The 16,724-nt window shown below is 47.2% G+C and overlaps 1 protein-coding gene across 6 annotated transcripts in view; it reads right to left on the minus strand.

Annotated features, from left to right (window-relative positions):
- The window catches only part of PAX5 (paired box 5), a 200,929-nt gene that overhangs the window by 170,937 nt on the left and 13,268 nt on the right, over positions 1-16,724 (minus strand). For all 6 annotated transcript variants that reach the window (XM_082694881.1, XM_082694879.1, XM_082694884.1 and 3 more), the window contains exons 2-3: positions 12,410-12,575; positions 6,167-6,364 (exon numbers count right to left, since the gene is read on the minus strand). In XM_082694881.1, coding sequence (XP_082551007.1) covers positions 6,167-6,364; positions 12,410-12,575 — 364 coding nt within the window. The remainder of the gene's footprint in view (positions 1-6,166; positions 6,365-12,409; positions 12,576-16,724) is intronic.

The raw sequence follows: 16,724 nt of genomic DNA on the forward strand, positions 1-16,724 counted from the left end.
TCAGTTAAGTGGTAGTTAAGTGACTGCCTTTGCTCGGGTCATGACCCCAGGATCCTGGGATCAAGCCCCACTTCGGGATTCCTGCTCAGGAGTGGCGGGACCTGCTTCTCCCTCTCCCTCTGCTGCTCCCCCTGCCTGTGCTCTCCTGCTCTCTCTCTCTGTTAAATAAATAAATAAAATCTTTTTAAAAAAATAAAAAATTATATACATACATACATACATACACACACACAGGCTCCAGAATCAGACTACTAGTGTTTGGATCCCAGTTTTCCAAGTTGCCAGCTGCATGTCCTAGAGTAAATTACTTAACCTCTCTGTGGCTCAGTTTCTTCACCTGCAAAGTGGGACTAAGAATCATTCCCACCTCTTTGGGTTATTACGAGAATTTAACTAATTAATTATTTAGAAGAGCGGTTACTACATAGTAAATTCTCTATAAATGCTAGCTATTATTTTCAGTAGTATCTTCATAACAATTAAAGACTAGCTTCAATCTTAAGAGGTCCGTATTTTCCACAAATGCCTTAAAAACACATGGGGTCCCCCTGGGAGTCGGGCAGGAGAACGATGCCATCCCCACACCCTATTTTAAGGCTGTAGTGGGGTCGTCCTCCATAGGCAAGACTAGAGTATAGGGAACCCTCCAAAGCTGTCCCCAAAGATAGAGATTTTGTCCATCTGCTTGCAGCAGCTGCCAAAAAAAAAAAAAAAAAAAGAACAAAGAGCATTATCCTCCACTGTGAAGAAATGGCAGTGGGAATAATAAGACTAATTGATTCATAGCAATTCTTTAAAAATTAAAAATTAACAAAAAAAATTTTTTTAAGATTTTATGTATTTATTTGACAGGCAGAAATCACAAGTAGGCAGAGAGTCAGGCGGAGAGAGGGGGAAGCAGGCTCCCCACCGAGCAGAGAGCCCCATGCGGGGCTCGATCCCAGGACCCCGAGATCACAACCCAAGCCGAAGGCAGAGGCCTAACCCACTGAGCCATCTAGGTACCCCAAAAATAAACAAAAAAATTTTTAAAAATTAACAAGGGATCATCAAGACTCTTCACAATAAGAGTCACACTCTGGATCTTTTCTAAACCACAGACAGTCTGGCTAACAGGCACATAACATGGGAAGGTCTATCCTCGACTTTGCTGTGCATGAGCACGACCCTGGGTGCCATTGAACATCCTAGATGGTCCAACAGGGAAGAGAGTCCAGCAGTCAGCCAGTTCCTCCAAACTGGGAAACCAAAGCCCAGAGTGTTCAAGTGACTTGCCCAGGGTCACACAGCCCATCAGACTTTCAGCCAGACTTCCAGGCCCCATGCCTGAGCACTTCCTTTGGACCATAAAGAAAGAGAAAAAGAGGAAGCGGTCCCTCTGCTAAATATTTCCTATAGGAGATGTAAAGCCTATGTGGATTTCAAATCCATTTAGAAGATGAAGGACTAATGTCCCAGGGATTTGGGGTATTACAGGCACTTGTAAGGATTGATTTCAACATCACCCTCACTTCTTTGAAAGGCAGATCTTCTCAGACACATCCCCCATACCAAACCCCCCCCCCCAATACACAATTACACTGAAAGAGAAAATCAGAAAATCATGCACATTTAAAAAGGAAATAGGAAGACAGAGCTATGGAGATTCCACATCTATGGCACTAATGAAACCACCATTGGACAGTAAGAATCCTGGGCCATCAGTTGTGCTAAGAATCCACAAGCAAGGGTCCAACTGGGCTATGCTGGGAGCAGCCCCATAGGGGACACCCAGGCCAGCAACCGAAGTGGAGAAGAAAGAGGGAATGGGTAAACAATCTCAGAAGCCTTGCTGCCCAAGTTCAGAGGAAGAGCAGAGTTCACAGACTAGCTCCCTCGGGCCATATTCGTTCCTAAACAAGCTTTGTTTAGCTGCACGATTATTTTTTTTTTTTAATTAGTTGCCAGTATTTGCAAGGTGGGGGGCACCTGAGTGGCTCAGTCATTAAGCATCTGCCCTCGGCTCAGGTCATGATCCCAGGGTCCTGGGGTCGAGCCCCATCTTGGGCTCCCTGGCCATGGGGAGCCTGCTTCTCCCTCTCCCACTCCCTCTGCTGTGTTCCCTCTCTCACTGTATCTCTGTCAACTAGATAAATAAAATCTAAAAAATATATATATATTTGCTAGGTGGGAGCTTTTATATAAATACGTGGATCTGTAGCTTCCCTTGAAAAATCCGAACACCTAGCCATGCTGACCCCACGTTCTCACATGACCAGAACCAACTGTTGATAAAATTGGTTAAAGAGAACTATCTAAAGAGAGACAAGAAAAGAGAACTGTCCTTCTAGCTGGGAACGCCATGCACAGTGCCCACCGCTTGGCCACTGATTTAGAGCCACGGGCCTCAAACAGAAGGCCGCCTCCATTCCACCGGTCTCTGCCAGCTCTCGGACAGTCACCTCCAACAGACGCTCAGGCTGGAATCTAAAGATCCTTGGGGCAGCATGCCAGCACTAACTTGTCCTTAGGAAGCAACATAAATGTGATGTCTTGTGTCCCAGGAAATCACCCACACACTCAGCACAACAGGTGCTGTGGCGCTGAACTCCACGTCAGTCATGGGTTCCCGGGCTGGTCTCCCAGGAGACAGCAGGAAGGCATACACTTGTGAGGGACGACAGTGGAGATGACACTGCGGCCACCAGAATAGCTACCAATCCAGCCACTGCTCCCTCGTTAGCTGTTAAAATAGGGGGAATCGTGAGGAGTTGCCTCCAACAGAGGCAGGGGCAGGGAGAGGAATCTGTGGACATTTGCAAGATGGTTCTTTCGAACCTGCATCCGTTTGAACACAGCTTAGCAGCTTTGCCTTCTTATGGAGAATAAAACTGCGGTGCTGGTTCTGGGATGGCTGGGGCTTCCTGGGCTGGAGCGGGGAGGGCAGGCAGCAACAGACAGCGTCCCACACCTCTTCTATTCACATCACTGGGTTGGTTGGCTAAAGACCACAAAGAACTCTGGGTAAAGAATGGAGTAAGGAGGGGCGCCTGGGTGGCTCCAGGGTCACACAGTGGGTTAAGCCTCTGCCTTCAGCTCAGATCATGATCCCAGGGTCCTGGGATCGAGCCCAGCCCAGCATCGGGCTCTCTGCTCAGGAGGGAGCCTGCTTCCCTCTCTCTCTCTGCCTGCCTCTCTGCCTACTTGTGATCTCTCTCTGTCAAATAAATAAATAAAATCTTTAAAAAAAAAAAAAAAAAAGAATGGAGTAAGGAGCCAGAGTGCGCTCCCAGACAAGAGCCCCCGGAGGGGTACACAGGAGAGGGCTTCGGGTCCCTGAGGGAGCTGCAGACAGGCAGCAAAGTGCACAGAGACGGAGTGGGAATGACTGTTTTACTCTCCCTTGCTTCTCTTCTCTCAGATCCTCAGTCCTGTCCCTGGCAGAGTCCTTCAGGGCAGTGCCATGAGACAGGCCCTCCTGGGTTCGACTCCCAGATCTACCTCAAAATCATCATTCCTGGGGTGCCTGGGTGGCTCAGTGGGTTAAAGCCTCTGCCTTTGGCTCAGGTCATGATCCCAGGGTCCTGGGATCCAGCCCCCAGGCTCTCTGCTCAGCAGGGAGCCTGCTTCCTCCTCTCTCTCTGCCTGCCTCTCTGCCTACTTGTGATCTCTGTCTGTCAAATAAATAAATAAAAATCTTTTAAAAAAATTTTTTTTAGGGACGCCTGGGTGGCTCAGTTGGTTAAGCAGCTGCCTTCGGCTCAGGTCATGATCCCTGCGTCCTGGGATCGAGTCCCACATCAGGCTCCTTGCTCGGCAGGGAGCCTGCTTCTCCCTCTGCCTCTGCCTGCCATTCTGTCTGCCTGTGCTCGCTATCCCCCCCCCCCCGATAAATAAATAAAATCTTTTAAAAAAAAATTTTTTTTTAATTTTTAAAAATCATCACTGCTCTGTCCTCCCCTTCTGGGTCTCAGATTCTTTATCTGCCACAGAACCGAGATAAGCTTCTAGGGCTAAAAGAGACCACAGGTGCGAAAACACCTCAGAGGCATGGCCACCACTGCGGATACCCAGGAGGCCCCTGAGGCCGGCCACGGCCCCAGTCACAAGCAACCAGCAGGCAACTTTAATAAGAGTCTGGCAAACCCTGGGCCTGCCTTCCTGGCAGCATTCGGCTGATGCTGAGGACCACGTGACCTTTCAGTTCTGCCGTGCTGTCTGTCTGTCCCAGCTCCAGCCTCTCCCTATCACCTCACAGCCACCCCGCTTCACAGGTTGCGTCACTGCCTGGCCACCACAGCCATTAGAGTTTGGGACTCCCACGTGCAACCTAAAGTTCTCTTTCAAACCATCAATTACAGTCACACCCTACACTGGGAACTCCGTGGGCCCTCAAAGCCTGACCATGGGTTTGACGGAAGTTTCTCTCCAGAGCAGGCTTCTGCTGCTTCCCTGCTTCTAGGCATCACACGCCTCACTCGTGGGGGAAAAGTCACATTGCTTTGCGTGGTGAAATCCTACAATAAAGCCAGAAGCAGAGGACTCACAAAGCACACTGGAGTCCCTCTTAATCCAAAAAAACAATAGGAGTATCCCCCCTTCAAACCCACCACAATCTTTGCTATTTCCTCAGCTAATTTGGGCTGGTCAGACTTCTACTACGCACCAGAATCCCACCCCAGACAAGGAGGCCTTCTAGAGACTAAGACAATGTGCCCGATTTCCCTCTCTCATCTCAGCACTTTGATGTCAGAGCCAAGGTAAAGATTTGCCGAGAGAAAGAAAACAGGCTAATGGTAATAAAATGGCAGGACTCGGAACATTGACACATGGGACACCTGGGTGGCTCAGTCGGTTAAGCCTCTGCCTTCGGCTCAGGTCGTGATGCCAGGGTCCTGGGACCAAGTCCTGCTTCTCCCTTTCCCTCTGCCTGTTGCTCCCCATGCTTGTGCTCTCTCTCTCTCTTTCTCCCTCTTTGTGTCAAATAAATAAAATCTTTTAAAGGGGCATTAAAAATTTGCTTTAAAAAAATAAACCAACCCAGCAACACAGACACTCACACAGTGATTCTACACATTTGAATCATCCCAGAAGGAACACCCAGCAGACCCAGAAGAGATCTCTGAGACATTGTAGTCTAATCACCTCTTTCTACAGGGTATGAGGGGTCTCTAATGCCCACACAGGCTCTGCACTGACAAGGGTCGGGTGTGACTTTGGAGAAATGGGAACTGGTCAAGTTTTCACCCTGCTGGCTTCTCTTTTCTTTGTGGAGTTTAGACAACAGTCATTTTGGTTTATCTCGTAATTTCATCATTGACCTCTGTGGGTTTAGATAGAGCTGAGACTGCACCGTCTACAATAGAACACTTTCTTTCAGGACTTGTTAAAACTTTGAGAGCTCCGTCAGATACCTCCTGGGTCAGACTACAAAGAAGAAGGTGCCTCTGTGGCTCCTGGGAGAATCCCATGCCTGGTACCCATGACATTTCTCCAGTTCTTTCTCTCCGCGGGTCAGATTGAGCAGAACTGGGTAGAGGGCAGCCTCCCAACTCCACAGCACCTTAGTGTCCTGGATGTCACTCTTGGAAATCACAGACCCACATCAGAACCTCCAAGGTCTGGGGCTCTCAGAGGCAGGAAGAGCTTTGTCAGAGTCATACTTGGAGCTTCAGAAAGAGCTGGGACCAGGAACTAAATCCCCCAACCTCAAGTCCAGGCTCTGTTTTCCACACTCGGTGGCTCAACCTCTGCCCAAAATGAAGGCAGGGATTTTCTTCCTGGGAAACTCTGATACAGGCCAGTGCTAAGACTTTGAGCATGAGCTTACAAATAAAGTGACATTTTTGTGGGGCCTGATCAGGACAATTCCCTGCTAAGTGCTCACACACAGAGGCAGGTGGGAAAGGGAGTGATAAAAAGCACTCTGGGCTCAGAAGAATCTCAAGCAGATTGGGTACTGACATGGCTTTCCCTTCCTGGGCCTAGAACTCCTGCCCACTTTGGAAAGACAAGAAAGGTGATAGAGAGGTCTACAGAGGCCCACGAGCCCCCTCCTCCTGTCTGATAACCCCTAAAGGGCCTTGATGAATGGAGAGACCAGATCCCTAGGAAAGGTACCCCCAGAGCCTCCAGGATGCCCCACTCCACCCAGATCCCTAGCCCCCCACCGGCAACAGCCCCTCACCTGTTGATGGAACTGACGCTGGGCACCGTGTCATTGTCACACACTCGTTCCGCCAGCAGCCGGTCCCTGATCTCCCAGGCAAACATGGTGGGATTTTGGCGTTTATACTCAGCGATTTTTTCCACCACTTTGGGCGTGGCGACCTTTGGTTTGGATCCTCCAATTACTCCAGGCTTGATGCTCCCCGTCTCATAATACCTAGGACCCAAGAAGAAAGGAGCTTAGCCATGAGGAACCAGCAAAATGATGTTTACAACAAAATAGATACTCTGTCCTGGAAGCATCTGGCTCTGTGCTGTGCAGTTCACCAGCCACTCTCCATACAGAGCTTTTAAACATCTGAAATATGACTCATTTGAATTGAGGTGTACAGTAAGTGTAAAATACACACCAGACTGTCAAAACTTAGTAGAAAAAAAAGAACAGGGGTGCCTGAGTGGTCAGGTCATGGTCTCAGGGTCCTGGGATCGAGCCCTGCATGGGGCTCTCTGCTCAGCAGGGAACCTGCTTCCCCCTCCCTCTCTGCCTGCCTCTGCCTACTTGTGATCTTTCTCTCTTGTGTCAAAAAGTTAATAAAATCTTTAAAAAAAAAAAAAGAACATAAAATACCTCATTAATAGTTTTTATATTGGTCATATGCTGAAGTGATCACATTGTTCATATACCGGGCTAAGCAAACTATGTAAAATTAATTGTACCTGCTTATTTTTCCCTTTTTTAATATACTACCAGAAAATTTTAAATTTCAAGCGTGGCTCACATTCTGTTTCTGTTGGACAGGGCTACTCCAGATGCCATGCATTAATTAGTTAATTAACTCCATCACATTTATCTACTATTTCACGATTTACAGAAAACTTTCAAGTCAGCTTTCCTATTTGATCTCCACAAAAGTTCTCTTTTTTTTTTTTTTCCAAAGATTTTATTTATTTGTCAGAGAGAGAAAGAGCACACAAGCAGGCAGAGTGGCAGGCAGAGGCGGAGAGAGAAGCAGGCTCCCTGCCGAGCAAGGAGCCCCATGTGGGACTCAATCCCAGGTCCCTGGGATCATGACCTGAGTCACGGCAGCAGCTTAACCAACTGAGCTACCCAGGCATCCCTGATCTCCAAAACAGTTCTAAAGCACATAAATATTTTTGAACAAATGAATGAAGAATGAATAAATGGTTCCCTGTTGATGGTATAAAACAGAGATTCATAGAGGTTAAATGGTTTGTCCAGGGGGCGCCTGGGTGGCTCAGTGGGTTAAAGCCTCTGCCTTCGGCTCAGGTCATGATCCCGGGGTCCTGGGATCGAGCCCCACATCCGGCGCTCTGCTCAGCGGGGAGCCTGCTTCCTCCTCTCTCTGCCTGCTTCTCTGCCTACTTGTGATCTCCGTCTGTCAAATAAATAAATAAAATCTTTAAAAAAAAAAAAAATGGTTTGTCCAGGAACACACAAGACCCACTGGCCGAACCAAATGGAACCAAATGGAATGGAGCTAAAATTTCCCCAGGAAGTTGGCCTGTGCCTTTAACTGACCAGCACTCATATCCCCTAGCAAATTCCATCTGCATTCTGTGAAACTGTCCCCTAAAATGTAACTTCTTTTTTTTTTTTTTTTTGCCCTGAGATTAAAATGATAACCCTGGTGTCAAATTAAAAGTTAATTCTGATTCCAGAATTAACTGGAAATATGTGTTATATAGAAGTCAAAACCCAAGCAATCAAAAAAAAAAAGCCAACCACAAGTCACTGCAGCCTCTTCCAGGGACCTCCCCTGAGGTAAATCGCTGTTTCTAAGGACATTTCCATGCTATCAGCTCTTCCTCGTTAACACAAATAGGATGTCAGGGTTTTACAGTAAAACCGAGACCAGGGAGAAGAGTGCCGTGAAAGATCATTTCAGGGGAAAAAAATTACTTGATTCCTTTTCTGAATCTGAGCCTTTACTGGATGTTTCTCAACATTTACAGAGGAATTCTTGACTTCTCTTGCAAAGGAGATTATCTTGCAGTTGAGAATATTTTTGCCAAGAAAACATTTTAGAAATGACTGGTAATTTTTATTTTATTTATTTATTTATTTATTTTTAGTAAACCCTGCATCCAGCATGAAACCAGGACTCACAACCCCAAGATCAAGAGTCACACACTCCACCGACAGAGCCAGCCGGGTGCCCCCATGACTTGTGATTTTTCAACCTACCAAGAGTATATGATAGGTAAGGGAAGAGGTGATTCTCCTATGAGACGGATGGGAAGTGTTACCCAAGAGCAAGGACTAGTTACATTTAAAGAGATGCTGAAGGGGCGCCTCGGTGTCTCAGTTGTTAAGGATCTGCCTTCACCTCAGGTCATGATCTGGGATCCTAGGCTCCCTGCTCAGTGGGAAGCCTGCTTCTCCCTCTCCCATTTCCCCTGCTTGTGTTCCCTCTCTCCCTGTGTCTCTCTCTGTCAGATAAATAAATAAAATCTTGAAAAAATAAATAAATAAAGAGATGCTAAAATTCTCAGCCTGGGTAAATCTAGTTAGGGCCAAGTTAATAGATATTCTAGAAATAGATGAAATAATTTTGGGAACAGTGATACGGAAATGGAAATTCTGTTTTTCATTGAGAAGAGCGAGTCATGTACAAACACGGACCATAGGGGAAAAGTCCACCTCTCCTCCATCTTTCTGTAATTTCTGAAAAATTGTAACGAGTTACAAACAGGCTTTAAGAACTATCCAAGAAAATGCTATTTTGCCAGCAGTTTAGAAAGGCACCCCCAATCCAGGCACACAGCTGTCTCTGCGGATTCCTTCTAACTTTACAATAAAGAGTCGTTTCTTACTACCAACAGAGTAACTCCTTAGAGGCACAGTGCTCTAAAGTTTACAGAGCCCTTCCTCAAATCTTCCCCATCCTCCCAACCATCCTAAGAGGCCAGCAGGGTTTTATGGAAGGGGAAACAGGATTAGAAGAGTGAGCCCCTTGCCCAACTTCCGGAAGTCAGAGCCAGTCCCAGCTCTCAGATGTGACTCTGAATCCAGTCTTTTTCCCACTAGAGCACACGTCTGCTCTGACTGTGAAGTGAGAACAATAATAATGATCCCTTGCACCTGCAGAAAGCTTTCCCCTTTACCAGGCAGTTCACATGCAGCTTTGCCCTCACTCACCGGCCGCAGAGTGCCTGTTACAGGCATTGTCTTGGGGCAGAGCTTACAGACACACAGACAACCCGGGGCTGAGTACTCACAACATACTAGAGGAAGGAGTCTGCGGTGCTCCCGCAGCTGCTGAGAGCGCAGCGGGAGGGAGCTACCCCTCCCCCAGCCCCTGTCCAGCTTGTCTCCATGTGGCTGGGGGAGTGGTCGCAGCCAGGGCTCCTGGCCCAACTCACCTGAGCACCACCACCCACTGCAGACCGAGGTCTTAACGCGATACCCCTCCGTCTGCCTTTTGCCTGACCCATCAGCCAAGCCCTTAGAAGGCCACCCTGAGACCCCAGAGGAGACCCCAGTTGGCAACTGTGTAAAGTGAGGACTCTCACGAAGAACTGCTCTTCCCTATCTTTGGCTCACACGCTACCAACAGACGGCAGCCGCCAACAAGAGGCAAGCTAGTTTGAGAGTAAAGAGGTGGGCGTGTCCCCCCGGGGCTCTACGAAGCTGTGTGACCTTGGCCAGATCGCTTAGCCTCTCTGGGCCTCTGTTGCCCCATTTGTATAATAAGGAGAGGATGTCTGCCCAGCCTGCCTCAGAGGAGAAAGGCAGAAATGCAGAATGAGTAAGAGAAAGCTTTGCAAAACATAAAGAGCACGTGTTGCGGATTAAAATCCTCTGCGTGTTTATTACTGTGTAACATACCACCCAGTTCCAAACGGTCTGAACCTCCCAGCCAGGCTCCAGTGAAAGAAGACAAGAGCCAGGCTTTCTGGGTGGATTTAAATGGGCCTCACATGCCACCAGGCTGCGCCTCTGGAGCCCCTCCTGAGCCTCGAGCTCTGTGGACTGAATGCCCACACTCCTGGCAAACCGCCACCTTCCCAAGATGACGGGGGTCTTTGCCCCAGGGACTCTGACTGCCTTGTCATATAGCCTCTGAAAACCACGGCCACCACACACAACACACTCTCTATAATCTGTCACTCCAAGTGCGCCCATCAAATTCTTCGGTGACCAAAAAAAAAAAAAAAAAAAGTCAGTGGCTGGAACAGCCCCAGTTCAGAAATTCCCAGTCACACTGTTTTAGGGCTGAACTTGTTTCTTAAAAGGCAGTTCTAATTAGAGTGACATTTTGTCCACTGTGGTTCTTAGTTATGAAAATAATGAGCTATGAAATTCCAATTTATTGTTGACAACTTAAACGGCCAGGCACCCGAGCGGCGCATAACTTCCGAGTGCCACTCTACCTAGTGACAAATCTATTCTGGGCCTCTGGAGGCTGCCGACTGGGCTGGGGAGGGTCCTTGTCCCCTTCAGTCTCCAGGGGCGGTCTGGAGGGCTCCCAGGCACTAGAACATGACGACCCAGCATCTAGACATCCCCTCTGAGAAGGGCTTGGCGTCTCACCCTGAGAAGATTTCAAACAGCGAGCAAGATGTCCGCTCAGCAACGATGTCTCAGCAAAAACAAAGGGAGGGCCTTCTTTTTGCTCTCTCTCTTTCTGCGCAATGAAGAGGCTTCCCAAGAAGATAGCTAAGACCCACTTGGCTCTCAAAGTCTGACACTGAGATAGTCTAAAATATTTCTTTCCTCTCTCTCTCTCTTTCTCTCCTTCTGTCTTGTCTTTATTGCTCTATTTTATTTTCTGTGTTAGAATCAATCATTCTCTTTTCATTTCCCTCTTCTCAATTTTTCTTCTTTTATTTTCACTCTCATCCTCCTGCCTACAACCACCATCTAACAAGAGTACCAGGCTGATGTCCAGCCTTCCTCCTTGAACTCTGGCTGGGGCTCATTTGCTCCTGAGTGCTAAACAGGAGTGGAGCCCAGAGCCTCCTCCCTGGTTGCGAGATGACCTAGGGTGGGCAGGGAATAAGGAACGAATGCAAGGGTCAAAGTCCCCAAAGGGGATCCCAGACCCCTGGTCTTGAGACTTCTTCCCCTGGCCTCCAGCAATGCTCCCCAAGGTTAGAAACTGCTTTTCCTTCCATCTAAGAGAATTTCTTAAATTCTAGCAGATGAAAGGAAGACAGCGTGCAGAAAACCACAATGTCACTGACATACTTCAAAATATTTATTTTCTATTCAGGCAACTGTTCTCCAATCATAATGCAAGCTACAGGACCAAGGTTGCTTTCTGACCCTGGGAGGAAAATCCTGAGAGACCATTGAACAGCTGGACCTGAGAATACTCCGGCTGCCAGGGCAGACGTCTAGCAACTTCACATGCCCAGAAAAAAACCTGCGGCTTTGGCTTTGGGGTGTGTTGAGATGCCGATGGTTTAAGGGTCCTTGAGGCCTCCTCCCAGTCTGAGAGGACTGACTGGCTGGGTGGACTAGGGTCAGTCACCTGCCCTCTGTAGATTTGTTTCCTCCTCTTAAACATGCTTCTCTGGATCACACTGAGACTCTCCCGAGAAAATAAACAGGCATGCTCAAAAGCTGGGCTATCTAGCCCTCTGGGAGAATTGGCATTGTTGGTATTTTGCTGGCAGCAAATCGACAGGTCAAGTGGCAACTTGGAAATGTCAGCTTCGAGAGTTAATGTGTGTTTGGTGGGTTTTTTTTTCCCCTGCTCTAATATACACTTAGGATGCGTGTCACTATGAAGGAAACAAAACGTATAGGAGGAAAATACTACAGCCCAACGTAAGGAGGTTGATGATACCCCAACACAGAAAATAACAGCTGACTTTTAAAAATGGAATGCGCTTTTTGAAAACGTTCAAATAAAATATTGATAATGTGATTTTATAACTTGTGGATTTTCCACCCAGCCCTGTTCAGGCCCCGGGCTCACCCAAGATGTGCAAGGGAAATTCCCAAGAACCTATTCTTCGTGGGTCCTTTGGAATAATTCACCAGGCTTTCAGAAAACATGTCATTCTTCCTGATTGAGTTACCCCATTCCACGAGGCACTTGAAATGGGGGTTTCCCGGGGCTACTTTGACTTGAGTGGCCTTGAAAGGGCTTTGCAAACTCTAAAGTATTAGGCATGTTAGCGAAGTGCTACCACGATTTTCAATACAACGTGGGCACATTGGATAGCTGCTGGGTCATGTTTTAGGTCGTTATTGAAAAAATCAAGGGAAGTCTGCAGCTTCTGCCTTTACCTGCCGAGAATTTTGCTGACACAACCATGGCTGACTCGAAGCTGCCTTGAGATGTCACAGGGCCTGACACCTTGATGAGCCAGTTCCACTATCCTTTGGCGGACTACATCCGGGAGTGGCCGTCCATTCACAAAAACCCCCCCAAGCTGATTCACTCCTCCATGTCCTGAAACAGATCAGAAACAAAAGGGGAGGGAAAGGGTGGTTAGAATCAGTCACATAGTAGTACTAGAAGCGCTGTTAACAAGCACCCAGAGCCTCTCTGATCAGAAATGGCCGCAGGCTGCCTATCTTGAGCCTGGAGTCTGATCGTGCAGGCTTCATGAACACCTTGCTTTTTAAAATTAACCTTTGCCTTTGTCCATCTTCAGCCAGTCAGTCGGGCCATTGATAACAAACATCCCCATACTATGTTTCCTTTAGTTGCTAAATTGTAATTTCCTTTAGTTGCACCTTGTAATTTTTTGTTAACAATGGAGTGTGTAAAAGACCCCAATCTACACTAGAAACATAACTCACTACATGCACGATGCTAGGATCTAAGGAAGATCCTGGGGAGAAAATATGTTTTAAAATCCATCAACTGTAAAGAGATTTTTAAAAACAAAACTCTTTTCCTTTTAACAAATATCTGTAAAAGTGAAAAGAACTACTCCAATAAACTAGATCTCACAGGGAAAAAAAAATTTTTTTTAATCAGCAATCTGATTCAAGGGCTAAGGACTTAAAATTTTTTGTTTAAATAATGTCTATAGAGTACTAAAACAAAATCCAACCACTGCCTTGATCACAAACAAAGAAACAAAAACTCTTTTCTTTAAAAAGATGGGACTCATCCCTCAATAAAGGGGAAAAATAAACAAAAAAGGGGAGGCTAACACGCAGACTTGACCACTGTACCCTCCCAGAGCACACAAAAGAAATGGGTCAGAGGATCACATTCCACTCTACCACACCAGGATTTATTATAAAGAGTTTCCCTGGAAATTCTGAAGTGTTTTTGCAATTGATAAGCAACTTCAAGTTGATTTGGAGGGGGGGTGGGGATAAAGAAGCTGGAGAAAGCTTCTGAGTCCCAGGTTTTACAAGCACTCTGAGATGGATTTTAAGCCAAAGGAGTCTGGGAAAGTATCTTCTCCACCCAATAAGCTCCCTTCTCTTATATCAAAGTCCATCTGGAGGGAAACAGGGATCCAAGTAAATGAAGAGCAGAACCAGTAAACACAGAGTGACCCAGTATAGCAACATCATTGACCTCGTAGCTGTTTATCAGCCACTAACTGACATTGCTGAGGACAGTCAAAAGCCAAAATCTAAGTCCAAGCATTTATTTACCAATGCTGCTGGTAGCTCAGAGGCCACCGATGGGGAAAGCTCCATCTACACTGGAACTTGCCTGGGACTAGACTATACCAGGGAAGCTAGGCAACTCAGTCATCTCTCTCTCACTCGCATGTGCACGCACGCGCGCGCGCGTGCACACACACACATTCCAATTCTAAAATATAAAATAGCCTCCTCATCTTAGCTATGCCCCCTCAACACTCAATATCTATCTAGGTTTATGAACATCTGAAAAAAAGGAGGGGGAAACACCCATAATATAACCTATTTCGTCAAAACTGCCAAAGCAATTCACTGCCGTTTTCCAAGAGATTCCTAACTGAATATTTCCCAGAATTTCTGAGCTCAGGCTGATTTCAAGGAAAAACACAATCTTATAGGTAACGACGGTACTTAATTCCAATTCTTAGCTCAATTTCTTGATTTTCAAAATGAGCTTTAATTGGCTTTGATCGTTCTAAAACACCCCAGACATAAGAAAAAGGAAAACCATCCCAAACAGGATTTCGCAGTTAGAAACAAAACTGTATAGTTCACCTAAAACAGAAAGATGACAGCCACCCGTGGTCAAGGGCCTTAGAAAGTCTTTGTTCTGGGGTTGGGAGCACCTGATTAAAAAAAGAACAGGCTGCAATGAAGAAAGTAAATTCAGAATTTGTACAAGCTCATCTGAGGACAGAAATGAAGCTAAAAGCATCCAGCACACTTTTGAGATAACCTATTAGTCCAGGCTTTGAGACCCATTTGCAATTGCTTGTTCCCTATGCCCCTGGCAATTTGAACTTTCTGCCCAAAACGCAGAGCAACCTTCAGAGGACTTAAATTCCAAGAGCAGTCCTCCAGGACATTTGTGAGCTTTTGGGAACTTTTGCATCATGGAAAAAAATCCCAAGGGTTGGACACTAGCTGACAGCAGGTCCCAAACCCTCTACTTTTGACCACAAAGACAAGGCTACCTATGTTCTTCCAGAGTCTGATCCATATAAGCACAGAGTTCACACTAGACTCAGGATGACCTGGGAACGCCCTATCCCCCTCAACTTCCCAGAAAGGCTCCCAAACTCACTTGGCTAGGTCTTCTCTGCCTCAGTCACAGTCCTAACCAATAGAGCATTTCAAGGGTGGTGGGGAGGTAATTTACCTGGTCTGAGAAGGCAATGTCTCCCACTTACCCCAAGATTGGAAAGAAGTAAAACCTGAAGCCTGAGAGAGGGAGGCAGGATGGGGAAAGGAAAGAGGAAAAGCGAGGGGAAGGATGCAAGGTGCAGAAACTAAATGAAACAGACAGCAAGGACAGAGAGCGAGGAAGGGAAGTCTCAGGTTAGAAAGGCAGAGGAGGAGAGAAAAGAATGGATCAGCTAGTACTGGCAAAGAAAAGAAAGGTGAGTGTGGTGTACAGTGGGAGACAAGAAGACCAGAAGAGAAAATGGAAGAAACCCAGTAATGGGGCATCTGGAAGACAGAGGACTTCTGTGGAGAAGAATCTTTGTTTTCTGAGACCCCTGCTCCAGCCCTGCATCTCCTCAGAGAACCCAAGTCCCAGCCTCTACTTCCTATGGACTCCTGCTGCGTGAGGTTTCATCCCCTGAGGGGTGCATGTTCCCAGCTACACTTCTCAGGGACAAGTAGAATTTTCAGAGAGCCTGACACAGAGACAGATACAAACAAATCAAGGCAAAGACCAGGAAACAGACACAAAGATACAAGGGAAACACAGGCCTGCCCCCATAGGACAAGCCACGCAGGGTTTGGAGGAGGATTGGGGGGGAAAGCTTTGAAGATACACCCAAGGCCTTTGTTGCTCTGGTTTCTGAGGGCTGGCCTGCATGGAAGCTCCTTAGACCCTGACAAGGATGTACTACCCACCAGGGGTCCTATCCAAACCCCAAAGACCATGGCTAGGTAAAGGGTTGTGGGATGAGGGTCTCTGCTAACTCAGCAGGAAGACCCAACTCCAAAACCCCACAGGGTTATTGAAATTCCTCCTTGTGACATTGGAGAGGATAAACAAGGGACACACAGACATGCAAACAAGGACACAGGGAAAGAGGAGGGATGAAATCTCCTTGAAGGGCTCAAACCAACAGACAGGCATTGACACAGATAGACAGTCGGGTCTTGGGGGCAGATCTAGTTAAACCAGAGAAAATGCCTTGCACATGTGTATACTCACTCAAACAGTGCACTGCCCTCTCTCTGGAATCTTGAGTCCCGCCCTCTCCCCTTCTGTGAATCCTAGGAGACCCAGAAACAGCTCCAGCTTTGTCCAGGCAACCTTCCTGTCCCCCTTTTTGTCTCTCTGACTTCAATAGCATACTCTGTACAATGGGTTTAGCTGAGGTTCAGATGACACTCAGGTAGGAGGCTGGCCATAAAAGTGCTTTATAACTGGAAAAATACCTGGGGAAAGGAAACATCTAGGCAGGGATGGTGGAAGGCCACTGTACAGATGAAAATGATGAATCTAGAATAGGGAGTAAGGGCAAGAGAATACAAAAGCCAGTTTCCCGGCAGTCCCTTCCTCTCCCCCAATACCACCTCTCCACCAAGCTGTCTTGTTCCAAATGGGATGCCTCCCCACCAAAGAAACTGACCGGGGCCAGGCAGGAAGACAAGGAAGTGGGACTTGGTCTGAGCCCCTACTACACCAGCAACCTCCCAGGATCTACTTGTACACCTCGACAATTGCCAACAAGGTGGGCCTACACCGTACAAGCAAACAGCTTTAGGCATCAGACCAAGGGCACTTCCAGAGAAGCCAGCTCTAACAGCTAGCCTGGTTGGGGCCCAGCCCCCACCATGCTGCCAAGAAGATTGAAAACAGGAGGAGGGAGCACTTCTCTAGGAAAGGGGAATGGGCCGATGAACGCCAGGTCAAGGAGGGACAGAGACAGGCATTTTCAGTTGGCTAATGGGTATCTGGAAGGAACCACCTTCTCCACCCTTATGCACTGCCAGGACACCACTGGTT

This window comes from Mustela nivalis (genome assembly GCF_964662115.1).
Source record: "Mustela nivalis genome assembly, chromosome: 13".
Classification (NCBI taxonomy): Eukaryota; Metazoa; Chordata; class Mammalia; order Carnivora; family Mustelidae; genus Mustela; species Mustela nivalis.